Genomic DNA, 26,507 nt, shown 5'->3' on the forward strand with positions numbered 1-26,507 from the left:
ATTGTTGTTCAGATATGATACTTCAAAAGAATTAGTTTGTAAATTGGTTTTGGATAAGGGTATTTATTTTGCATATTGAATGTAGGCGATTTTGAGAATTGAAAAAACAGAGATTTTTTTATAAACATTGAATTATTGTTCTACAAAGAAATTTAAAAGAAAATTGAGTTTCAGAGTTAAAATAATTTTATGGGTGGTTCCTACCCAGTATGTCAATGAAGGGTTAAATTTATGAAATATATTCAAGAGAAATCTTATCGCCAAAAGTTTGCAATCGATAATAGCTATACACTTATTTGCAGTATGTGAAAGTTTTTATCAAAATTGTCGATTTTTATTAATTCAAAAAAAGGGTTCCTGATATGAGATACAAAAGTTTCTATATGAGACGGCTCTCATAATAGCAAATGAAAGGAAGAAATCTTTTGGCGTAATTATGTACTGACCTATGGGTGCAGCCAAAATCTCACTATTAATGCTTTGAAACATTTGCTCAATTAGAAACATTTTTTTACGATTTGGCCAATCGAAGTTAGAATACTTCAAAACATTTATACATAAAGCTGGTTCTACATTAGTCGCATCACAATATCACAAGCGTTGCGGTTCAAAGTCGAATTAATATATACACATACATTATCGCTCATAATTATTCAAACAAGATGTTTAAAGTTAAATAAATATTCCATGTTGTGATTAATACAGATAATTCTTAATTAGAATAATTGATATTGTTGAGTTATATGTTGATTATAATTGTATTTTAAATTTAAATTATTGAAACAACATTCAAACTGTCTTTAAATTATTTTTGAATCCATATTATATTAGTACAGTTCAAAAAGTTCTGAATCATCTTTAAAAAATGTTTAGATGAATCTTGATGTATTTAGAAATATATTAATATAGAAATATTAATATAGAAATATTATTAATAATTGTTTTTTGGATTCAGAATTTTTTTTGACGAACCAATATCGATTCAAGTATAATTGATAAGAGTTCGTGAATGATTTAAATTTAGAATACAATTATGTAATCAATATATAACAAAAACAGTATCGATTATTCTAATAAAATATCATCTGTTTTATCAACAGTATGGAATACTTACTCAGCTTTTGAAATCGGAGTAAAATATAAAATATCTGTTAGTCGAATAATTATGGTATAAATGTATGTATTGTTTTCAAAAAAAATGTCCTTTTTCAAAGAAACTTTATGTAACAAATTTACTTTTAGATATTTTTAGATTTATTGGGCAAATTTCACTCATTGTGTGCCTGTTAATTAACTTCCTTGCAGTATTCGAGTACGCCGAGTTTCTTTCATTTCAATCGTTTTATTGTTCTCTCGTAATTTTCCCCAATTATGTACAAAAATATAATGAGAATCATTACAGAGCTCATAACGTTTAGGTACATGATGCGATACGCTCTTTCATTGTCGTAGTTTCTCACTTTTGGTAGATCTTTCGAGTGCGCCTAAAAACATGAACGTGAAATATGGTAGCATATCATGCTACCACACGCAGATCGCTCGTTTCTATATACATGTGAAGATATCGCATTTTATTATTCAGCATTATGCCCTAAAATTCTATGAAGATCTTTGCGTTTTACATTTCGTTAACCAAAAAATTATTTTAGAAAAACAAAGATGCAAACATTATGTTTTAATATTTCAAGAATAAAATAATCTAAATTTAAAAAAAAAATAAAATAAACGATGTTTATATATACGGTTGTCTTATTTCTTACAAACTTCCGTAATTGTTTCGTATGAACGTTGCTGGAAATATAAGAAGAATAAAACTTAGTGATTACTCCGTCTATAAATAATAATTTCTCTTAATAAATAATTAGATTTATGAGGTTAAAGCTATATCGCGAAATTGCAGTTAGCTCAATTTGATTTCTCGTTAGAAAAATATTGTGATCAAAAGTGACTCGCTTAAGTTAACAAAGTGTAGTCAAAGTACAAAATGTAGTAGCAATGATATTCTAGGAAAAGTATTGCATCTGTTAGGAAAAAAAATCGAAAGATTTTCTTGGTCTCTTTAAAAGTTTTTATAATCTATTTATCAGTTGTTCGAAGAGATGCAAGTTAATTTTTTTGTACAATCTTTCGACTATTCTATGTTTTGTTAAACAATATGATACTTCACTGATAGATTTCAGAATCTTAATGAGATTTATTATTTTTGCTAAAAACTAAAAATTATCTATGATACCCATAAAAAAAGTTATAATTTACACTTCATCGTCTATCTTGTCGAATTTTTTTTCTTCTTAAACGTATTAATTAGTACTGTTATACCACAATACCGCAATATCACAACTTAAACAAGATTAACAATAAGACAACGTAACACAGTATGTCCAATTACCATCTAGAAGTTTAACTAGTTAGGAAGTAACCTTACTTTTTATCGCATTATATTGTATGTAAGATAAAAAAAATTGCATAAAGCTCTGAAACACTTGAGAGAATTCGCTAAATATTTCTCTTAGCTTAAATTTCCGCTTTTAATTCATGTCTTATGAAATTTCGTGCACGCTCTTATTCAATTACGGCAGTTCTTCAGATTATGCGTATGCGTTGTCATTCATATTTCGTTATAAGACACGAGAATGTCCTCTATTACACTTATGCTTAATCGGAGCGACAAAGCGAAGCTTCGATAAATGAGTAGTAAATGATTAAATTGAAAGATGAAAAATCGACGACTGAAACGTCAATTCTAAAGTGCATTGTAATAATTCGGAAACACAGGGAATGCGTTTATGTAGAGATAAATTAATTCTTTATATAATAATCTAAGGAAATATACATATTCTCGTCGTCTAATCATGTTTATAATTCAAATCTGGGCTTATCCAAGTTACATCTTATATGCATTTTTCTGAATATAATAAAAAATCGTTGTATTTTTGGATCAAGCAGAATTGGAACGTTTTACAAACTCGTTGTAAGCATAAATAAAAAAAAAATTGTGAATGATTTTCGGTGATTATATTTGTCTGATTGTTTTGCAAACAATCGTCAAATGTATGTACTTTCATGAGGAAGCTCATTATGACGAATACGATGTTAAGATTATAATTCTCTCACTCTCGTTCGTTAGAGCTAGCTTATGCCTGTAAAAATAGCCGAGGTTGAATTTATTACAGTCGAGAGAAACATTTTATCATTAGAGATTTTATTATGGATCACCATAAATAATATATTCATAAAAATAGGAAGTGTGTACAAATATATTAATTTTATAGTGCGACTATTACGATCTCTAAACATTGCCCTTCCCCTCAAATATAGTATTATTCGCGTGTGTGTATACATATCTTGAGACACATTCGTTCGACTCTTCGATCGCGTGATCAAACTTACGGATCACGTGTAAGAGAGGCCCATTATTCATAAAAGTACTTGCTCTCTTTCTCGAAGCTTGATTCCACGATACTAGAATGTGATTTTCACGACATGAACGTCATATGCCTTTTCTGATCGATTAAAGCGTGTTGCGTCATGTACGATAGTAACAAGTCGCAGTACAGCTTATATTGCCATTCATATTTGAAAACAAAGCAATCAAAGTGACAAACTCTTTTCGGCAGCTTACTATAGACATCATCGTACCATTAGTAGTAGAATCAAGCCACGTGGTGAATTATATATGTAAAAAGTCATGATATAGCCGATGAGGTTGGCATATTACTAATAATTCGTAAAATTTCCATAAAGTTATGAAAGGACAAGCGATAGAAAATTAATTAATATAAATAGCGGTAAAAAATAGAAATTGTTAACAAAATAAACAAGTTATCATTAATAAGTTATTTTCGGCAATATAGGATTATATAAATAAAATACATATTATATTATAAATAAAGTAAATTTTTGAACTTAAAATAAAAAGTTTATTAAATTTTTAAATTAATTTTTTAAATTAAAATAAAAAAAGACACAAATATAAGACAAATTTAAAATCGTAATATTTAAATTATAAATCGTAATGTTTAAAAATTGATTAAATAATAACAAGATAATTATCTTGTTGTTATTATCTTGAAGAAAACTCAACAGTTATTTGGAAAAAGAAATATGAGGCATTTTCAAACTACTTATTGATAATTTTTACGAATCATTAACTTATATTGCCAATATAATTGTACAGCCAACTTTGTTGTACGATATTTTGGGCGAATTGATTTATACGTTAATTTGTAAGAACACCGGAGTTTTGAACACAGTTGGGGCTAGAAAGAGACAGAGATTGGGTTGTTCAATTTTTTGATAAAGTTCATCTTAATCGTTCTTTCGCTCTCTTTTATTCCTTAAATTACCACATAGTTTATCCGAAGATGAAACAATCGGATCGGCAGAGTCGATAATGTACGAGAAAGGGGGAAGGGGAGTTTAGTTCCAGCAATGTGTCTCAACAAGAGATGTCTTGAAAAATTACGTACGACTAAGAAACATCCACACTCGTATTCAATACGTACACAACCAGTACAAAAAAATTGCACACACAGCGAATGTCGCTCTTTCCAGTATAGTTATCAACGATGAATACTCTATATTCTTCGTCATGTTGTGTGCGTATTAATGTTACCCAGCTTACAGCTTATTTTCACATTTCGTCGTGATCTCATTTCTAATTAGCTTTGTCAAACTAGTCGTAATTTAAAGATTTTATAAATCGCAGTAATTTTCATATAATGCCAAACATGGAAATCGCAAAAGTAGTCCTTTAGTTTTTTTCCTTCTAATTCGTATCTGTACTATTAACGATTTTCAATAATTAATGTTCTATTTTCATATGGCAGATGTCACAAATCATTAATTTAAAGACCATGCCATATCACAAAGGCCCGAAAATGATTTAATAATTTTTTCCCACGGCGATTAGTTGTATTATATTTATTTTTTCTTCTTCCTCTTCCTAGTTAGTTTTAACGTCGAACATCGTAACAGCCCTGTCGTCGATGACTATGTTAGTGAACACAACTACTGCTCTGCTAACAACGCAGAATAACGAGATGTCTTGTTTTATGATACGTGCCAGTTCTTCCATCCTTGTCTCGTTGTCTTCCATACCACGTGCATGTAATTTGGCTTTTTATCCTCATACCTAAGTTTATGGACATGTTGCAAAGTGATCTTTCACGATAGAATGATAATTGTAGGTATAATAAGACGAGCAGCTGACCGGCACATAAAAAAAATGTTCGAGCTTCCCACGTGTCCTAAGCGAGTTTTTTCTCCGTGACGTTATTATTGGCAACGTAACCGTTGTTTGTGCCGTTGCTGTAACAGCTATTGTACTCCTTGTTGTAAATTGTAGTATACGAGGACACACCGTTGTGCGTCGCGCTATCGTTATCGTCCAAAACTGGCATGCAAGCTCCACCGGAAATACCGTTTTGCATCTTCTTCACGGAGTTTTTCCTTGAGTCGTACGTATATTTCGTCTTGTAGAAATCCGAGAACAATCCGAAGAATAGGATACCGTGTAAGCCGATCCAGATCATGAAACCTCGCGGATAGTTGCACTCGATGAAGAACAATTGGAATTGATGGAACATGATCATCACGAATTGTATCTGAAATCAAAAGGATAAATTGTTAATAAAAGCGATAATAAAAAAACTCTGTAGCATGTAAAATGTGCGAAGAATCGCTATTTGAAATATATCGATATATATTTTTAAAGGCTAGAGAAATCAGTAACAATACCGACAAATAGGTAGGATTATAGAATAAATGAGATTTCAAATTAAGAACTCGGTCAGTGATTCATCTTTGTATTGATAATCCGCTTTGTCTATTTCATTTATTTAATTAATTCAACTGAACTTGAGAAACGATTGTTTTTATGATTAAGAGTTATATATCTTTTACAAGTATGAATTTATACCTAAAATCATTTTTTTTGATCCCTATTATTGCGTTCAAAAAAGTATAAAATAAATTACAATGTCATCTCTTAAAAGTAGAATATATTTTTAAAATAGTAAATATAAATATAATAGTAATATAAAATAATCAATTGTTGACAAAATATAATGCGAAATATAATGAATAGAACGCTATTTGCAAAGAGTACGATATCTCGTAAAATGATATAATAGACAATTGTCACTTCTAAATTCATAATAACGCGAGATAACATTGAGCTTACCATTTGCATAGTAGTGAGGTACTTCTTCCACCAGATGTACTTCTGGAATTGCGGTCCCATCGCGGCTACCATATAATAGAAATACATCACGATGTGTACGAAGGTGTTTAGAAGGGCAAAAAATGTGCTGTGGCCGCCCGGTGCAAATTTTACCCCCATCCATACAGAAAAGGGCATTACTCCGTGATGAATTACATGAAGCGTTGAAACATGTTGGTTCTTTTTCCTTAGAATAAAGAACAGCTAAAAAATATGCAAATTTTCTCTTGTTCTCTTCATTTTTTTCGGTATTTCAGTAATTTGCTTAAAATATTTCCCCAACAAATTATTTTGTTAATTTTTTAAAAATATAATAAATGCTATTCTGATTCGCGAGAATCAGAATTTCTTTTTTTTTATAAAATATTTATAGATATAACACATTCATGAATAACGAATAATTAAATGATTCTTTATATAATATATAATATATCTTTATATAATAATTTTTTGGAATAGAAAAAAGAGTGGCAAATTGGAAAGTTCCAATATATCTTTAAAGAAATAAAACAATAGATATAAAAAACAACTATTTTTTTCATAAATTATTCAAAAATTCTTAAAGACAAGGATTTCAAACTCGAAGATACTTATTGAAATTTATGTTAAAGTTATAAATGAATTTATCGAACGGAACTTTCGTATTTTAACATCTGTTTTAGTCTACTCTACTCGACAAGCCAAGTGAAAATCGATACTCACCGTATCAAAGAATTCAGTAAATTTGCTAAAATAATACCACCAGCAGGTTCTTGCCATTCTGAGACCCATCGGGCTGGACGAATAATCCACCGGTTGACAATGGATACTATAACCTTTCGCCCAACCGCTCATAAGATACTGAAACAATAAAATCACTTGATTACATACATTTTATTAGTTATAATGATAACCTTTCATGTTGTATGTGAGTTCTTAACATGATCATTAGATGTGTATTATGCAAGGATATCCTTTGTGTGGAGAATTCAAATCAATTATAATCACACTTAGAACTGCAATTAAAATCATATTTCACTTTGCTAACAAATTATGCAACAAAGAAACTAATAAAAAGGCATAACAATTTTTATTTTTTAAACTTTTAATTTTTACATGATATAAAAAAATTATTTTTCATTTTTCTAAAATAGGACAACATTTAAATATGATATAAATAATATTTACAAATTTATGCAATATTAAAATTTTTATATGAATATTGAAATCGTGAAATTTTTAAATCTCAAGTAAACTGGAAAAGTTTTTTGGGCGATTGTTTGTCCAAATTGTGTATATTTCAACATTTCTTAAAATCGAATTTAAACTGTACAAAAGACAGAAACACGAACGAGTATATATATATATATTTCTGCTAGATGAATGTAATTTTTTAATTAGATTATTTAGCAGAATTTTATTGAATTTAAGAATAAATTCGTGTGGTTGAAAGGCGTCGGGCGTACATGAGATCACACGAGTTGTAAGCATGGAATTAATTCGCTAAATGGCTTCAATTATACTCAGGAGTTGCAATATCGTTACGAGTATAATCTGTTGCGCTCGAAAAGACAATCATTATGTTTGCGGAGTAAATTAATTTTACACGCCCTATTCTCTTCTTTATAACTATCTTTGGTCTTTTTGAATTACGTGATTAGCAGATCGTAATCCTTTTGTTAATCGTTATTTAAATGTAAAAGATCGAATAAATTAAATAATCATAATATACAGAACACTCGAAAAAAAAAATCAATAAGAAGATTGCACGAATGTTAGGATTTCTTTACTACTAGTATTTTTTTATGTTCCATTTATGTACTTTTTTTATTGTCAGCAATTTAAAATTGATAATAAACAAGCAATAAATTACATTTAATATATGTACATTAACAACAGTATAATCGAAATATACTGCATGAGTGACAAATTAAACACGCAATAAATAAAATTACATAATGATTTTAAAAGATTTATTTATATAAATAAATATGATGATTGACTACATAAATAGTAATGTTTCCCTTTTAACTAAATTAAGATTTAAGATTATCATAAATTTCATTAACTTGTAATAATTTGTTAACTTTTTTTATGCTATACATACGTTAAAAAAGAAAAAAGTTACAAAGATTAAAAAGATCATTAATTAATTATCTTTTTATTGATTTCTTTTTTCATGATTTATTAATAGAGTGAAGTACAATTTGTTTGTAATTTATAATTTCGCAGTATATTCTCTCACAGCGTGACACATGTATAATGACTACTATGTTATAATTAACATATTATGTTATAATAAAAAGTTATGCATATGATTATAGTCGGCATTAAATGGTGATCTTTGATTTATACATTTATTTTCAACTGACACTTTGTTGTCGATCATTGCATATTGCTGTAAAAAATATTGTAAAAAATACCATTTAAAGATTAATGATAATCATTAATTTTGCACTGTGAAATATATACTAAACAAGAAACGCAATATTAACGTTTGAGCGATGCAAAAATTAATTTATTGTATAGTTCATTGATAAAACTCATTGATATAGAAAGTTATGTATATATTATATCATAATATTTTTTCTATAACTAATAAAAATGTGCATACAAATTTAACGTCCTTCAAATTCCTGAATGCTTTATTGTTATTGACAAAATTGCTTATTCATACAAAATGTCTCAAGGAACAATTCAAATGGAGGTTAATAAAATTTTAATATAATAGAATGCCTAAAAATAAAGTAATTTTATAATTAATTATATATATATAAAACGTATATAAAACACTTTAATTAAGTGAATTAATGTGTCCAAATATTTCATTTAAATTTAATGAAGTTCTATATATTCGAATCTAAAAAAAAAAACTATGTCATTTTGACAAATCTACGAATGTCATGAATAAATTAAGGAATCTATTAATATAACCGAGATATTATCGAGGTAGTTGATTTAATTTTCATTTGAATATAATTGATATTTAATCTTTTGTTTAGAATCAATTTTAAATGCATGAAGAAATTTCATTTTCAACATCGTTTACAAAGTAAACGGTGCTGATTCTAAATTATGTCATAATCATAAATATTTGTAATTATTATATGTCATAACTCGAACTTCGGGCATTTAATTTTAAATTAATTCTAGAAAGACCTCATAATGAAAATTTACAAAAATTCAAATATTAGGAAAAATTTTACGATAAATTTAATTAGAAAGTTGTGAGAGAGTTTAAAGGCAATTTCTAAGTTACATAAAACATTAAAGTTGATGAAAAATTCAAGATATAAAATAAATTAATAAATTTACATAAAGAGAATTATACAAAATTGACAAAGAAAAAAGTAAGAATGTTTTTTCGCATTTTTTCGCGAAAATAAAAAATAAAAAATATAAAAAATTTATCCAGTATTTTATTGTGATATTAAAAAAAAATATACCTATTTAAAAAAACCACGAAAATATATTTTATAATATATATTTTATAAATATATATTATAATGTAAATAATTTTCATGAAAATAATATTACAGAATCCATTTTACGCACATTTGTTTTTTTTAATTTATGTAGATGCGAGTGAATTACGTTGTAATTATGCTGTTTCATAATTATCATATAACGCGTGTGGACATACAGCTTTGGCCGAAAATTTTAAGCATCTATACTTTTTTTATTTATTTTAAATTTTATCTGACTTATTGATTATCAGTGTTATATATAAGTTTATAAATTGTTTCTCGAAACAAAGATAATTCATAGCAAATTAATTTTTTAGCTAAAACATTAAATCTTCGTGCACAACATAACTTTGTTTAATATTTTTGTTTATTATAATATTTTTTATATAATATTTTTTGATACAAAAAAAAAATAAAAACATTTTGAATATTATTGTAGCTTATCTCTTTTCTAATGTGATGAGATTTTGATATTTTCGCATGGCATTGATAACATGCATGCGTATATATCTATCATGATATATGTACGCAATATTGACTATGCGGACCCAGATAGGATTAGTATTTCTTTAAATATATACGAATCGATTAAGTCCAAAAGATACTTACACACATATATATTACATACATATATATATATATTACATATACGTAATAAAAAATACGCTGCAGAATAAAAAATAAAAAATAAATATGAATAAGCATATAATAAATAGTGTAATAAGTACATTGTAAAAATATAATTTCTCCACTTTGACATGAATTTTAATTCAAACTTTAATTATTCACATAAAATAAATCTTTTAAATCATATAAAAAATTATTGTTCTCGTATTTACAATAGTATCTTTAATTATTTGTGTTTTAGACGTAATAATTAAGCACATTTAAAAGCTCGAAGCAGAACATGATAAAAACCTATAAATATTAATTCGTTTTAGCAAGAAACTGGATTTAATTGTAATACTGATATATGCATAACCAATACGTAATTTGCACTGTTTATTTCTTTTGCATTCACAGATAATAATCAATATAAATCGGCCGATTTATATCTCATTCTTTAACTTATTATTATGTTCATAAAAAAAAAATTTTAATCGCAATCTAAATACATGTTTATGAAACATCAGTGTCCGATTATAGACATTTATTACTAGAACGTTTCCACAATGTATATAGCTGTTTTTAGATATTTATTCGTAAATATAAATAAATTAAGAGGTAGAAAAAAATAAAAAAATATTTATTTGATGCTTCGGAAAAATAATTTATTTCGGAATTTCATCTTAAAGTACTTTTAGTAATTATCATAAATGAACTTAGCAAAGTGTTCCTTTCGGTTCCTTTCGGTAGGATTATTTGAATTCTCGGAAGACCGCGATTTCTCTCGAAATTATTTCACGAAACCGCATACTGTTGCCTGTTGGAATCAACAATAGTTATTGACCATCAAAACAAAAGGCGGAGAAATAATTGAAGGCAATTCCTCCGTCGATCGCCGCGCAGGAAGACAATCGCGGTCAAATCGCCGTGATTACGAATTTATAGAAGTAATCTTGTCGATCTTCGCAAATAACGATTGTGGATCGTAAATTTTGGCGAAAACTATTACTCCGTCAATGTTTGTTAACGGATATAAAATGAATTATATTTGGGCGTGTGAACAAATTTGGAATATCTAATTTCTATCTTCAATTTTATTTAAATAATTTTGTCTATCAGAAATCTATGGTGTGATGACATACAGGGCGCGTTCCGAGTTACGCATGAAGCGAATGATGTAATATTTTATTCTTCTTTAATTGATAAACAACAAGAACAAATGATGCATTTTATGTGTAACTCGGAATACATCCATGGATAAGAATAATCAAAAGATTCTTATCTTTCGATTATTCTTATCTATCCGACTAAAATTTGTCAGATTAACTTTATATGTTATAAGGATCCGGTTTGGTTGACGTAAGATAATCCTAAATAAGGTACACCTACTACAAGGTTTTCATCAGGTTTGAGTATGGTTGATCTTTTAACATACTCTATTTTAACATACTCTAAAGTTGTATATTATAAGGAGCTGGTTTGATAGACCTAAGATAATCTGAATAAGGTATACTTAAGAAAATTTTCTTCAGATTTGAATATGACCTTTGTAAGGTTGTATGTTATAAGGATTTGGTTTGGTTGACCTAAGATAATCCTAAATAAAGTATATTTATATATATATATATATATATAAGAAGGTTCTCGTTAGTATGATTTAATTTATGGTTGACCCCGTTTCTAGTACGCAGCCATGCCACGAGATGGATTACTCATAAGAAGAAAATGTCCACAAGTTCTATAAGAAGGCGCGTATATAAGTCGATTTGAATAATCTCCCAAAGATTATAAAGTTCCTTTTGGCTTTCTTCCTTCTGCCTTCTGGACCTTTGAAATATATATTTTTTGCTTCTTTTGGAATGTGATACTACCCGACTAGAAATTTATTCAGGGATTTTAGCAGGTCCTGATCAGATTGATCTGCTAAAATCCTTGGATAAATTTCTAGTCAGGTCATTTATGCCATAAATCCTATGATATTTGATTTTGATCTTGTTAACAATTAATAGAATAATAAATACGAGTGTGTGTGTGTGTGTGTGTGTGTGTGTGTGTGTGTGTGTGTGTGTGAGTGTGTGAGTGTGTGTGTGGAGATTTTTATTTAGGAATTTCGCTGTAGTTTCGCTCATATGTAGTTATGGTAAATGTGTGTTAATTTAATGTCAAGCGACAGTAAATTCGGCATTACAGAAATATGTAAGAAAAACGAACCTCGTAAAATATCCACATGGAGAAGAGAGTCTGTAGGAAATTATACATAATGAGGACTCCCCGAAGATCAAAAGGCTTTCTGTTTTCCATCAGTTTCGGTCCCAGAACCTTGCTAAAGTAAGCGTACGACAGACATATCGCCAGGGTCGGGAAAGGACTGCTCATCATTGCCCAATCATTCACCCTGGAATCTGAAAACAGAGAGAATAAAATATTAAATATTAAATAACAAGAGACAATCACAGACGAAAATGTAGATATAATAAAAATAGAATGCACACTTTCCGAAGTTATGACTACCGGTGTAGAAAGAGTGAGATAGGCTTGAATTTTGTATTATATCACTATCTCTTTCTTTCTTTCTTCCTTTCTCGATATGTTTATTTTTTTCTAATGGAGATATTAAGGGAATGCGCAATCTGAGAGAAATGTTTTGGTACGTACAACTATTTATTTTGTTGATGTATGACTATCAAAAATTTCTTACTTTTTCATTAAAAAATTGTGTGTAATAATCAAATTTCAATTTTTTTAAATGAAGTAAGACATTTTTTGATAGTCACATATCAACAAAATAAATTATTATATGTATATTTCTCTCGGTGTTAGTCTCTATAAATATTTCTCTTAGTATATATCTATCTATTATGAATGAAAAGAAGCCGCGGTAAATTAGTGCGTGAAAGCATTTGAAAAGAAGATAAAAATTTTTGGGGCAGGGCCGAGGGAAGAATAAAGCGAAATTCCGATCATGCAAAGAGTATCGATGTTTCGCAAGATATATTATATGTACATTGGAAAGTGGAGCGTGCAATAACAATTTAAAAGTCGTCTCCGCATTATGCAATATCTCATGCAATGAGCACTTGTAACGAGGTCAAAATTCGTAACTGGCGATAGGAAGTACCGTTGCGAACAAGAATTCGTTACACCATTGTCGCGACAACAATGTCGGATATGCCGATGTTGTAACGCCGGTATTGGCTAAAAGATAAACTTATAGCAGAATGTTATATCGGACGTTATTGAAGTTTCGCGTGCTTTTTTTTGAAAAAAATCTACGAGTATTAATTATTAATTATTTCAATACAAACGAGTGAAGAGGGCCATATTAATTATTTATTGACTTTTAAGTGAAAAGATGAGATGACTACAGTACGCATTAAATATAATTTTCTTTAATACTTTATTCTAGAAAAGGAAAAAAAGCATGTATTGCCTATACTGTTAAGTTCATAATGTTAAATTGTGTTCATTTTGAGTTTTTAATCATTTCTATATATCGCCATTGTTTCTGTTTAATATGTCATTAAGTTAATTAAAATATAAAATATTGTTAAAACAATTTAACTCAAGAAAATGTATTAAATTTGATTCAAACTTAGCTTATTTTACTAAGTACATTTATTTACTAAGTATGTTAATATGAATATTGTATACTTTAAAATCAACACAGAAATGGATTGATTTATATTTTAACATGGAAGTTAAACATAACAAAATGTTATTAATTCAAGAAATTGAAAGGAGTTACCATTGCATTTTTAATATCTAACAGTGCAGATGTTCATAAATTTTAAAGTTCAATATTTTATATTCCTCTATCAGTTCTTATAGAGACAACTGATGTAAATTTAATTATAACAATAACAATACCAATTTAAGGCTAATAAGAGTCGACACAGGTGCGTAATTTTAATATGGAATGATGACTTAACTCTAATAACTCCGTGATGTCTTCTTTATTCAACACGAACGTTTCGACTCTCTTTTAAGTCACTCTCCAGGTTTTCAAATCTAAAGTGGACGCTTAATGGAATCACAAGCATGCTTAGAAGTTTAGAAGTTTTGGATTTCTTGAATATAATAAATATCAGATAAATTATTAATAATTGAATACAATATAGTCTTTATATTCCGGAGTGTCGAACGTGCCTACGGACTAAGAGTTTTATTGGCGTGATATTTGATGAAGAAAGCATTTGTATGCTGAGGAAGACTCAAAAGAGAGTCGAAACATTCATGTTGAATAAAGAAGACATCACGGAGTTATTTGGAATTAAGTCATCCATATTAAATCACACACCTCGTCCTGTGTCGACTCTTATTAACCTCTTATTAAATTGATATTGTTATTATTTTAAGTGATGAGAGTCCAATTTTCAATTTTATTATTTAACTATAACATAATATACTAATAAAAAAATATAACTATAGAATTAAAATTTGTTTTAAAGATGTTCTAATCACTCCACTTACCAACTTGCGTATCTTTAAATCATTTATTTAATTAATATTTACTTAAAAATTAATCATTTATTAATTAGAAATTACAAATGATGTAGAACTTCTTAATTCAGTTTAGTTTTATCTGCCCACGAAAGATTTGCGAATTGTGATATACCTTACAAAATAAACATTTATTTTAGATATTTTGGAATTACAAGATTTTGAAATACACGTCTAAAAGAGGATCATTACAGGATTATCATAAATTTTTCATTCTTTAAAATTCCAACTTTTTCCTGATTTCCAAAAATTTCATGATTTTCTCTGACTTTCAATAATATTAAAAAATTTTTTGTATTTTTGATGATTTGGAAACGGATGATTGGAAATTAAAATTTTTATCGAGAGAATATTTAACATTGCAATATGAATTAATGTTGCTGATATTGCTTGCATTTTTGATTATTAAATTGATAGTATTCCAAAATTATGTGTAATGTATACATTAAACTTCTTTGTGAGCTAAGAATTTTCCAGCAAGTTTTGCAAAATTCCCTGACTTTTCTCTGATTTTTCCGATTTCGAATTTTGTGGCAATCTTATATTATCCGCGATGATTTTCAAGCAGCAATATGTTCGATCTCCCGAGCACTCTAGAAAATGGCCATTTTTCTATCCACCCTCGACAAGGAGGAAGCAGAAAAAGGCGCGAATGCGTGCAGGAGGCGCGAATGAGTGAGCAGTCGCCTTCCACTAAATTACCCTCGCACTCGCACGGCTTGACGGAATACCTATGAGACCGATACATGGAACAATTTTTTTCTTTCTCTCTCTTTTCTCTCTCTTCTGTTTTTTTCAACATTCTCTGCGAAACGCTTGGATTCTTAGTTAACACACAATTGATCGACGACTCGATTACAAGCTGACGAAGCGGCACAGCATGTCATCGATATTATACGCTTCGGTTTTAGCACGCTGTTATTAATTAACATGCCAATTTGATCGTTTAGTTTACAGTTATGAAAAAACGTTGAAAACATCCATTGAACCTTACGTAAAAGATGCAACACCGATATTATAGAAAAGTTGGATACACAATAGAAAATTTACTAATCAATGAGAGAAAAAGGCGATGCGAAAACGATGTCCCAATAACAAGCGTATGCCAGTTGGTATCGGAAAAGAAAGTGGATGTAAGTAAGTTACGAGGAACGCAACTGTAATGACAAAGTGAAGCCGGCTAGGCAACGGTGAATATTGCATCAAATTTCGTCTATTCGTGCATTCGGATATTACGTAATATCTTATGCGAAGATCTTTGAAATCGAAATCAACAATGCGGCAAAAAAGCGGGTATTGCAACGATCAAACAAATGGCAGGCGCCTCCGCGTCTATACGGCCTATACGAGGCCTATATTAGCGAAAAATACGAGCTCGTCACCGATTACAGATATCATGTTGATATCAATCGTTTCGTCGGAGTTACGTCTGTTTTTCGCATGACACGAAAACTTCTTCGTCTCTAGGCATTAATGGGAGAAAAAAAGGAAAAAAAAAAAAAATATATATATTAGTCGCTACACTAGTGGATTGCTTTCATCGATTTCAAGACGCGGCGGCAAAACGTCAGACGACTGTGCAATTTTCTTGCTCTCGTCACGCCCCAATTAAAGATAACGTCGATCTTATCCCGTCAATGTCGACGCCACAGTTCATTATTTATGTTAGGTCTCTCAATTCTCTGGAATAGGTGTATACCCTGTAATTGCCGGCAAGTGTTTGTTGTGAGATTGATCTTTTAATTATCTCTATACAGTTCTGTTTTAACATTAATAAATAAAATGTCTATCAATAAATTATAATTATTACCTTTCGTTTATTCGATTTCCTTGTTACATAGTAAAAAAATATTTTATATTTATGTTAGAAATGGTTCACTCAACGTTTTGTGAAAATTTTGTGTTGAATTCTTTAACAAATTTCAGTGTTTAATTTAATATAATGTAATTATGTTATTTAAATATCTTGTGTTAAATTGATATTCAACATTTTTTAGTATCAAATGACACAATTTATAAGTGAACAAATAATGTAAAAATAATGTGTTTTAAAATATAAATTCTAAAGGGGTGAGAGTCAGATATCATGAATGAATAAAGTACGTAATTATTAATTTAACACGTTATAAATGTTAATTGTGGAAATGGAAAAATATGCTTTCGTAGTTATTTACTTATGTCAGGATTACATTTTTGTGTTAATTTTTTTACATTTATTTGTATTACTTTCTAACATATTCATTTTGTATTGAATTAACACATAAATTTAAGTAAACACGTAAACACTCTTTATCTTTTTCTTTTCTTTATTTTTTAATTTTAAAAAGTTTCTAGTTAGAAAAAGATGAAGTTGAACTGAGATTATTAAAGTTAATTTTCGTTAGTGAAAACAAATAATTCTACATAATTCTGGTGCAACAAAATTATTTTCAGATCTGTATCTAGCTAAATTTTTAGATACTTCAGCAAAATTGTTCTTTCCATGTACTTTTACTTTCAGATCACTTTCATCTTCAATTCGCGAGAAAGTTAAACGGATGTCTGAAATAATTGAGAATATAAATTTTGTAAAAATATCTTTTCATTAATTGTACGTCTATTTATATCCACGAATCCTCGATTTGAATAAATCTTTCCGTTCTAAAAAGTTCTTTCCATTGAAAAGAACTAACAGTTCTCAAATTACATTATAAATAGATTTCTTCAGAATTAAACTCTAAAATGACGAATGGTTAAGATCTTATCAAAAGTAATTTATTTTCGCTCTTGTATCGTTACGCGGATATCGCAAAGAATATTGGAACAAGAATCACAAGAATGATTTGTCAGACTCATATGGAAAACAGACGGTCAAGGATTCTGAACGGTTCTCGGAGAAATTAGAAACGCGAACGCTTGTCGATGTTACGACACGATATTGACTCGCGCCATGCCGGAAGATTCTGAAGAGGGGAAGGAAGGTTTCTCGTCGCCATGAAAATACGTGCGGTAAACAGACTCCGGGAATCGTTGAAATTTCGGTTGTAATACTCGCGGGATTTCCGGTAAAAAGCTCCATCGTTCTTACACTCTCATAAATAAATTTGCACAGCTTTTCTTGTACGGTCCACTCGTTCGGCAAAAACATCGGATGCTAAATGCGATCTCTTTCTTTTTCATCCATTAACATATCACGAATGTTATGTCATTGAACATCTAATACTGGGCCATTTAATGGGCCATGTTACGTAAATATCCTCTACTTCATCTCCTCTATTAGCATATTTGCGAAATTACTAGTATTACACAATACTGGTAAGAAGAGATTTCACCGTGCGATTACATTAATTCGTGAACACATAGCTTATTGACACAATGATGTCAATACGGAACATATTAAGAGCTATTTCTAAATCTCATGAATTTATCAAGTCTTGCGAAAATATAGCGAACAATTTTTTATCGCAATCTATACTCAAAAGGCTTTTAGTGTGTACTTTCTTGTATCAAGATTAGAATTCAATATGATGATATCGCTGTTCAATGAAGAGATTCGATGAAATATTAGCTCGAGGAGTCTAAGAACGATCGTTAAAAATTTCTATATTTGCGCCAATTCATGTTCGTTAATGTTTTTCTAAAAATGTCAGTCATGACGCTGGTAATTCTTCTTCCTTAATAATTTAGCACCATACGAGATCTTTTCAAAGAGAAAAGGTTATGAAAATCTCCGGAGATTTAAATGTGTGACTGCAGATCTATCTTTATATTGTAAAATCGAATGTCGTTGTGATACAGGCATTGCACTTAATTAATAATAGATTAATTATCGATTTAATTGTTATCATATTGCCATATTCCATATTATTAATATATTTAACGTATTTAAATTAATAGAATAAACGATATCACGATCAATTTTTTAAGAATATCAGATACACACGCACGCACGCACACACACACGCACGCACGCACGCACACACACACACACACACGCACACACACACACACACACACACACACACACACACACACACGCACCACGCACGCACGCACGCACGCACGCACGCGTTATATATATATATATATAATCTCTGCAAAAAAATGATTGAAATTAGAAATTTATACTTTATAAAAATAAATGTTATATACATATAAAACAGTTTAATAAAATCGATATTTATATTTAATAATACAATTTTATAATTTAAATGAAAATTTGCTCATTATAATTATAATTATAATTATTTTTAAAAGAGCATGTCTACTTCTTATTGTAAAATAATTTTTGATCCAAGTTTTAAATCGCCAAACTTATTACATTACTTCAAATATCTATGATTTTTTCATAACTTTTTCATTTCGTTAAAAAAATATATTTTTAAATGATAAGCAAAACAATCTATTTTTACGATATAATATGATTGTAATTTTCGATCTCCATTTCATAATAGCTAATTTTAGAATGGTAACAGCAAAGCAAATGAGTTTTTGAAACGACTTTTGAAATGATAATGTATGCTTGTATAATATTCTATTTTGATACAGGAGGATTGATATTATAATTTCGATCCATTTTTTTATTTTTAGCCTTTACGAATATATTAAAAAAGTTTTATATTATAATTAGTTTAAAAAAAATGCAGGAAAGTTTTGGATGCGAGAATTAAAATATGTATATAATTAAAGAATATAATTAAAACGTAATGGACTTACCGGACTGATTGTCCATAAGGTCCCTATAACTATGCATCAGATTTGTCACTATGCTCGTCATCTTGAATAAAATCTGAAAGTAAAATATAGTAAGAATTATTTTTTGCTTGTACTTTTGAAAGAATAGTGCTGATTATGAGTATTTTTAATAGAATCAGAAAACCACTATAACAGTGGCGCTGAAACAATGTTATATTTTGAGGTAAAAAATACAATAAAAAATAATAAATTGTAACAAATTTTACATAATTGGAAAATTTGTGCTAAATTTAACATCCTTCATGTGTCTCAAACAGTCCACTTAAATTTGATATTATTTTAACATTAAGACTTATAAACAATGAGAATGCGAAATGTCCTTTCATACTCTCAAGATATAGTTATAATCATATCGCGTTTATAACGGATCATCGTTATGCTGAGTACAAAGTAAGGTTATCTAACTGATATAATTAATTTTAATATTTTGACTACGAATAACTTATTAAAAATTTCACTTATAAACTTAATTTTAGCTTAAATTAATGTTTGGGTATCCAGTTAAGTACAATAGACGAATATAAAGTTCTTAAATTTGGATAATAGACTAATGATAGGTTTCACTAACTGTATCTATACTGTTACAACGAATTAATTTGACTCCGAAAAGGTTATCGACATACACTGAAGATGATCAAATCTTATGATCGAAACGTCTGTAATTGGTGATTGACATATATATATATAATATTTATATTATATTTGAACAAGTAAAACATTGTTTGGCTCTCATTGGCATCATAAACCTTTATTGATTTAATCATTGGAGCTTTATTCAATTTTTATTTAACATTATTTTAAGACAAATAAAAGTAACACAAATAATATATAAAAATTAAGCACAAAATTTTAAGAACTTGAATGGCCTGTTTATTCGCAATTTTAACACAAAAAGTTTTAGCGTGCATTCAAGGAAGAGTTATAAGATTTAAAAAATAGACCTCTGCATAAATAGATCTTCTAAATAAAAAAATGCAAAGCATGAATAACATATAATTTGGATATAATTAAAGACACATTATGCAACAATAGATCTTGATCTTAATATTTTGTGAACTGGCAATTTCATTTGGGATCGCTCTTATATTATAAATTGCTCGCATGATTTTGATGAAACTTGACTTATGATTTGATATTTTGTTTGAATTGAGGTCAAAAATAAAAAAATCAAAATTGTGAATTCAATACCAGAATATTTAAAAAAATAATCGGATTATTCAAACTTGGTTTTAGGGAGTTTTTAATTGTAAAGTAACATCAAGTTTTCAGTTTCTTCAGTTTCAGTTCGCTTTATTTGAAGCTTATCAATGTTATGTAAATTAATCCTAATTTTTAAAATGATTTTCAAATTTTGATTATTAGCTCTTTTTTCATAGAGGTTTTGACACTTTTGAAATTCAATATTTTCGGGTTCAATACATTCAAACTAAATGAAGAATTTCCCAAAACAGAATTTCACGCAATAATTAAATTTTTTTTAATTTGAATTTTTGAATTTTGAAACGAAAATCGAATTTAACGATTCCGAAAATCCCTAAAAGTTACTTTATTAGAAAGTTTCGGCTCAAAAGATTAATATTATTTTGAAATAATCTGATTAAAATTATATATTATAAAATATCGTGTTCAAAGACGGCGATATTTTAGATATCATGTGAAAACACGTGCTGTGTTAGGATATAGTTTAGTGGATTACCGGAAATAGTTGAAGAAATTTTTGATTGTAATAATTCTTGTTGAATACACTGTATTTAGCTTGTAACACTTTCATTCAATAAAAAAGATTGTTTACAAAATACAATTACTTGAGAACAAGTGTTGAAAGTATGTAATATTTAAGAGAGATCGCTTTCTGCGGATAAGTTCTTTTACTTAAAATCGCGACAGAAACTACATTCAAGTTGCTTATTTTTTGCTTACTGTCTCAAAGCTCCACTGCACTCGAAATCTCTGATTATACTAAAGAAATCGATTTCTTTTGAATGAATTTATATTTGAGCAATCTATATGGCATAAGTTATTTTCACGTAAATAATTCTTTCACGAATATATGCATAATTTTTCTCATTTAAATTATTAAATATAGATAAATATAGAAAATGAGATAAGAAGAATCTCGAAAGGCGTTAGATTAAAAAAAAATTGATTTATAGTCGTTTATCATGTTGAAATATAATTAATTTTTTATTTTATGCAAATATATCTCTCTAAATCTGAATCAGTGGATAGTCATTAATTATCCAGTGGCATACTTGACATTGGATAATTAGTAAAGTTCAACTTTAAAATATATTAAGCTACTGATTTGCGCATTAATTTCAATCTTTCAATACCATATTCACTGAATGTATGTATGTAAAACAAGGTTAATTTATTACTTACAATAAAGATTAGTTAGATTAAATTGATCTCACATTTAATTCATTAATTACCACTTCGCACTAATGATATCAATGATTATTCATTGATTCAGATTTAGAGAGTACAATTTATATATTTAAGTCAGTATCATATCTTATTAAAAATGGATCTACTCGATTTATTCAATTTTATCAGACATAAAATACAAAAATAATAACTTTCGTATTTATATGTGTGCCGAAATTTAAAATAACAGATTAATTAATTTTGAATAAGACAATACTAACTTAAACATCATGTCAAAATCAGAAAATATAGAATAATTGTCTTAGCATAATTTTTAACATATTCAATGTGTAAGTCATTAGCGTAAAATAAAAAAAAATGTTTAATTAAAAAAATCAATTATATAAATATACTTTGACACGACAAGCAATAGGAAAAAGTTTGAGAAAATTAGGCGTTTGTCATTTCCCGAGATTAAATTGCGACAAAAAATTGCGAAATATTTGTAAATAAATATTATTTATGATATTATGTCACCTTTGATTATTAATTATACAACATTTGACTGTAATATAAAATATATACTTTATGAAATATAGCTCATTAATTATAATAAAAAAGTTCGAAAGTATAAAAAAAATAGATATTGGAACGCCTGTATTCTGTAGTTTTTAGGGTATGAATTGAATGTGTTAAAAATATGCTGAAACAGTTATGAATTCTATAAAATCAAAACAAAAAATAAATCCAATTACAAAAGAAGTTAATGTTGTACTGTTATAGGGAAAAAAGTATACAATGGTTAAATGATTAAATGGTTTATTTATTATAATAATAAAATTTTATTTTACCATAAATAAAATTGGATTTTAATGAAATTAACATTGTGAGAACTTTTTCAAAAGAAATTAATAAAATTTCAGTTTTATTTTAGTTAACATAAGATGGCACTAGAGAAATTATAATTTCTATTTATTAAAATAATACATGATTTTGCAGCTAGAAAAAAGATTTAAGCTGATATTAGTACAAATCTGCCATTTTAATTAATATGACTGATGAATATAACTACATTTGTGCAACAGTAGGAATTTTAGAGAATTTAACTTTTTCTTTTACATACTTTCCTATAACAATAGGACATTAACTTTTTTACCATTAAGTCTACTTTTTTTCTTTTGATTTTATAATTTGTAAGAGTCTTAGCGTACTTTTAATATGTTCCATACTTTTAATATGTTCCATATTCTAGAAAGAATGAAATACAAGCGTTCCAAAATCCAATTTTTTTATATTTTTAAATATAACTTCTTTTGCATATCAACTTATTTGTATTATTCTCAATAATGCTTTCAGTAGAAAACGACATAAATTTCTTATTCTTCTTGTGTTATTAGTAAATTCAATTCTGAATGGAAATGAATAATATATATTATAAGTGAAATCTTTATAAAGACGTGGAGGGAATGACGTCTTGTCGAGAGTCATCACTCAAAAATTTAAATAACTTAAGCTATGTTTTACTGTCGCATAAAAATAACATTTCAATTATAATTAGCTTAATAACTAATTTAATATTGCTACGAAAAAGAAGAGAATCCCTTCTGTTTACTAATAATTTCTCTTATTATATGCGATTCTGAAATCAATCAAAAAAATCCGATTGTAAATTGATCAAAGAGTACAAATATTTATGACTTGTCTCTATCTTTTTTCTTTGATACTGTGTCTTGTGTATCAATTATTCTGACTCAATTTCTTTTCAAGAGTTCATGTGCGTTTTTTAATATGCTCACGCCCCGTCCCGATTTTGTGTGTACATGTCATCCGTTAGTAGGTCGAAATAACGGTCACTCGTAGAATGTTCGAATTAACATTTCGTCGAATCTTTTCATTGAACGATGATCACAATGACGTTGGCATACTGAGCTTTAATTTCGATGTAAGGAAGGTAGATGTAGTCGAGCGTGACCGACTGTATATGTGGACGTATTTATGCGCTCGAACGTGAATACGAATCTACGTACATACAGTTACGTAGTTAGTTAATTCATATTGATAAGTGCACTTAATGCATGCGAATCAGGCATGATGATTGTTAAAGCGGTATAAAGACGGCGTTGACTTTTCGCATTGTGCAATTATGAATAAGAATTATTCTTTTACATCAAAGTACGTTCAATATGGTCATTAAATACGTTTATTATCTGTTAGTATTCTTTTACTGGAAACATTAAGGAATTTTTTTATTGATTGTAACGTTTTTACATTAGATTTTTTTTACTGATTGTGTAATATATAAAGACGTGTAGATCTTTGCCATTGAAAGTATTAGCCCGGATTTGCAATAGGTTTTTAAGCCAGAAATGACAAATCATAGTCAATTATTTTCCTTGTATTCGACTGTAATTGAGCAATTTTTTTATAGCTTAAAGTTTAAAAAATACCTATTGTAGATCCGGATTTATGAATGCTTTCAATGACAAGGTATCTGATTAATTTTCTCGTAGCAATGGCTTTGTTAGAATTCATCTTTCATATCAACTCTTTGAATATCTAACATATTCAATATGTCCGAATAATTAATTATATTACATAATTCGTAATGTAAAAATATAAGCATATTAATTTATTTAATAGCCTACCTTGCGTTCTTTATTTTACTTTTGACTTTTTAATTTTGTTTTCTTTTCTCAGATATGTATATTGATCATATTATATCATTTTCATAAGCAAAATATCCAGATACATAAATAGAGAAAAGGCCCCTTTATAAGATACAGAGTTCATTGGGTAAATGCTAGAAGCAGTCTATAAGCAGAATTTTAAAAAATTATAGATCATTTTGAAGGAAATTTAATAAGCTTTAAGGTAACGTTACATAAAATTTAATTCAAATTCCATTTTTTTTTAAATTAAAGAAATATAAAAAGTGAGCAAATCGCAAGTCAAACAATTTTGCTCCTAATATGAGATGCATCGAGAAATCGATAGTAAAACGCAAAGTATATCAGTATTGCAATTAAAAAACTTTATTTAATGTTTCTAAAATTCAAACAAACACAGCCAGCGTGCGCGAAAAATGAGCATAGATTATATCCAGAATTCGTTTTCAGGTAATTGGAATCAAGTATTGCAGATATAGACACTCGATGTTCATTCCGATTGTCTTTTTTATTATTGTACAACATTTATACTTTAGCAACGATTTTCATTATAATACAGGAGCATGGATTATTTCAAATTAGGAATATCCTGGGTATCTCATGTTACGATTTCCACGCCTTATGATTTTACGATCATCAAATCTAACTTCTGTAATTAAACAATTCAACATATCTTATATTTTTCTATTAGTATGACCTTACTCTATCACTACATAAAGAATCTATTGCCAAATATTTATTTATTAAATAATAAACAAGATTAAAATGCTCACATCAATGAAACTTGGAGACATCCAAATTCTAAAATCTTGTTTTACAATGACTACAGATTTTATCTAATAAGGAATTTTCTGTTAAATAGTTTTCAGTCCAAGAGTAATAAATTCAGGGTAATAGGGGAACCAATAGATAGCGTTTATTAGTTTAGCAGAAACGTCGCTATGTCATATTAAGCACCTATCTCATAATAGGGGACTTTCCTCTATGTAATATTTATATCTATTGGAATGATTATACACAGAAAATTACAGACCGTATTTAAATATATATATTCATAAGTGTTTCAAGTATTTCAAAAGTTTATATATCGGCAAATCTATTATAACTTCTATCATAAGCATCAAATTTATTTAAAATATATATATATATTGTGAAACCTAACTGAAAGATTAATATTTCAATCAAGATTATTATACATATCAAAACAAATTCGATTTGTTTTAATATACATAATAATGATGTGTATAATAATGAGATTATTTAAATTTTATAATAAATATATTTTAAGGTTCTTTAGTAAATCGAGTTATTACAGAAATGTCTAATTTCTTTGTATAATAAATAGTTTTATACAATAATTGTTTTATATAATAAAGTTGAAGTATCGAATTTAACTTCGAATTTAATTTCGAAAGGTGAACATTAATGTCATTTTTTTTCATTTGATAAAAATGTAACTCTTGATTTATTATCGTATATTTCATATTATTTTATCGTACATTTCATATTATTTTTAAGATATACACCTGGTTATAATATTTTATCTAAATTACGCAGATATTTGTTTTTGCAAATTTTTGGCACTTTACTAAAGAATCACCTTTTAAGACTTATTTATTCAGAAAATAATTTTTAAAATTCTTAAAGACAATTGTTATATTAAAAAAAAGAACTAAGAAATTACTGTTCTTAGTAGAATGATGCTTTTTGCGTATAAATAGACAGATATTGAAGGATAAATTTTTCATTTTTCTGAAGATACGATTAGTATCTCGGCGTTAAGACAAGCGAAGCTTATGTCTTAGATAATACATAGATTATACATGGTATAAAACATAAATTATATGAATTTAATAAAATTTTTTTTTATCTAAAAGTTTATTTTAAGTTTTCATTTATGTTCGATTTAATTAGCAACAGAAAGGGGCCTAATTTAGAAAAATTTAATTGTTTTATATATATATA

General features: G+C 28.0%; 1 protein-coding gene across 2 annotated transcripts in view; it reads right to left on the reverse strand.

The window, feature by feature from the left end:
• Positions 1–4,114: 4,114 nt before the first annotated feature.
• The window catches only part of LOC108693288 (elongation of very long chain fatty acids protein AAEL008004-like), a 48,243-nt gene continuing 25,850 nt past the window's right edge, over positions 4,115–26,507 (reverse strand). For both annotated transcript variants that reach the window (XM_018202159.1, XM_018202160.1), the window contains exons 2-6: positions 19,471–19,543; positions 12,487–12,677; positions 6,926–7,063; positions 6,185–6,427; positions 4,115–5,606 (exon numbers count right to left, since the gene is read on the reverse strand). In XM_018202159.1, coding sequence (XP_018057648.1) covers positions 5,250–5,606; positions 6,185–6,427; positions 6,926–7,063; positions 12,487–12,677; positions 19,471–19,531 — 990 coding nt within the window. In that variant the 5' untranslated portion in view covers positions 19,532–19,543 and the 3' untranslated portion in view covers positions 4,115–5,249. The remainder of the gene's footprint in view (positions 5,607–6,184; positions 6,428–6,925; positions 7,064–12,486; positions 12,678–19,470; positions 19,544–26,507) is intronic.

Source organism: Atta colombica, unplaced genomic scaffold, assembly GCF_001594045.1.
Source record: "Atta colombica isolate Treedump-2 unplaced genomic scaffold, Acol1.0 scaffold9, whole genome shotgun sequence".
Classification (NCBI taxonomy): Eukaryota; Metazoa; Arthropoda; class Insecta; order Hymenoptera; family Formicidae; genus Atta; species Atta colombica.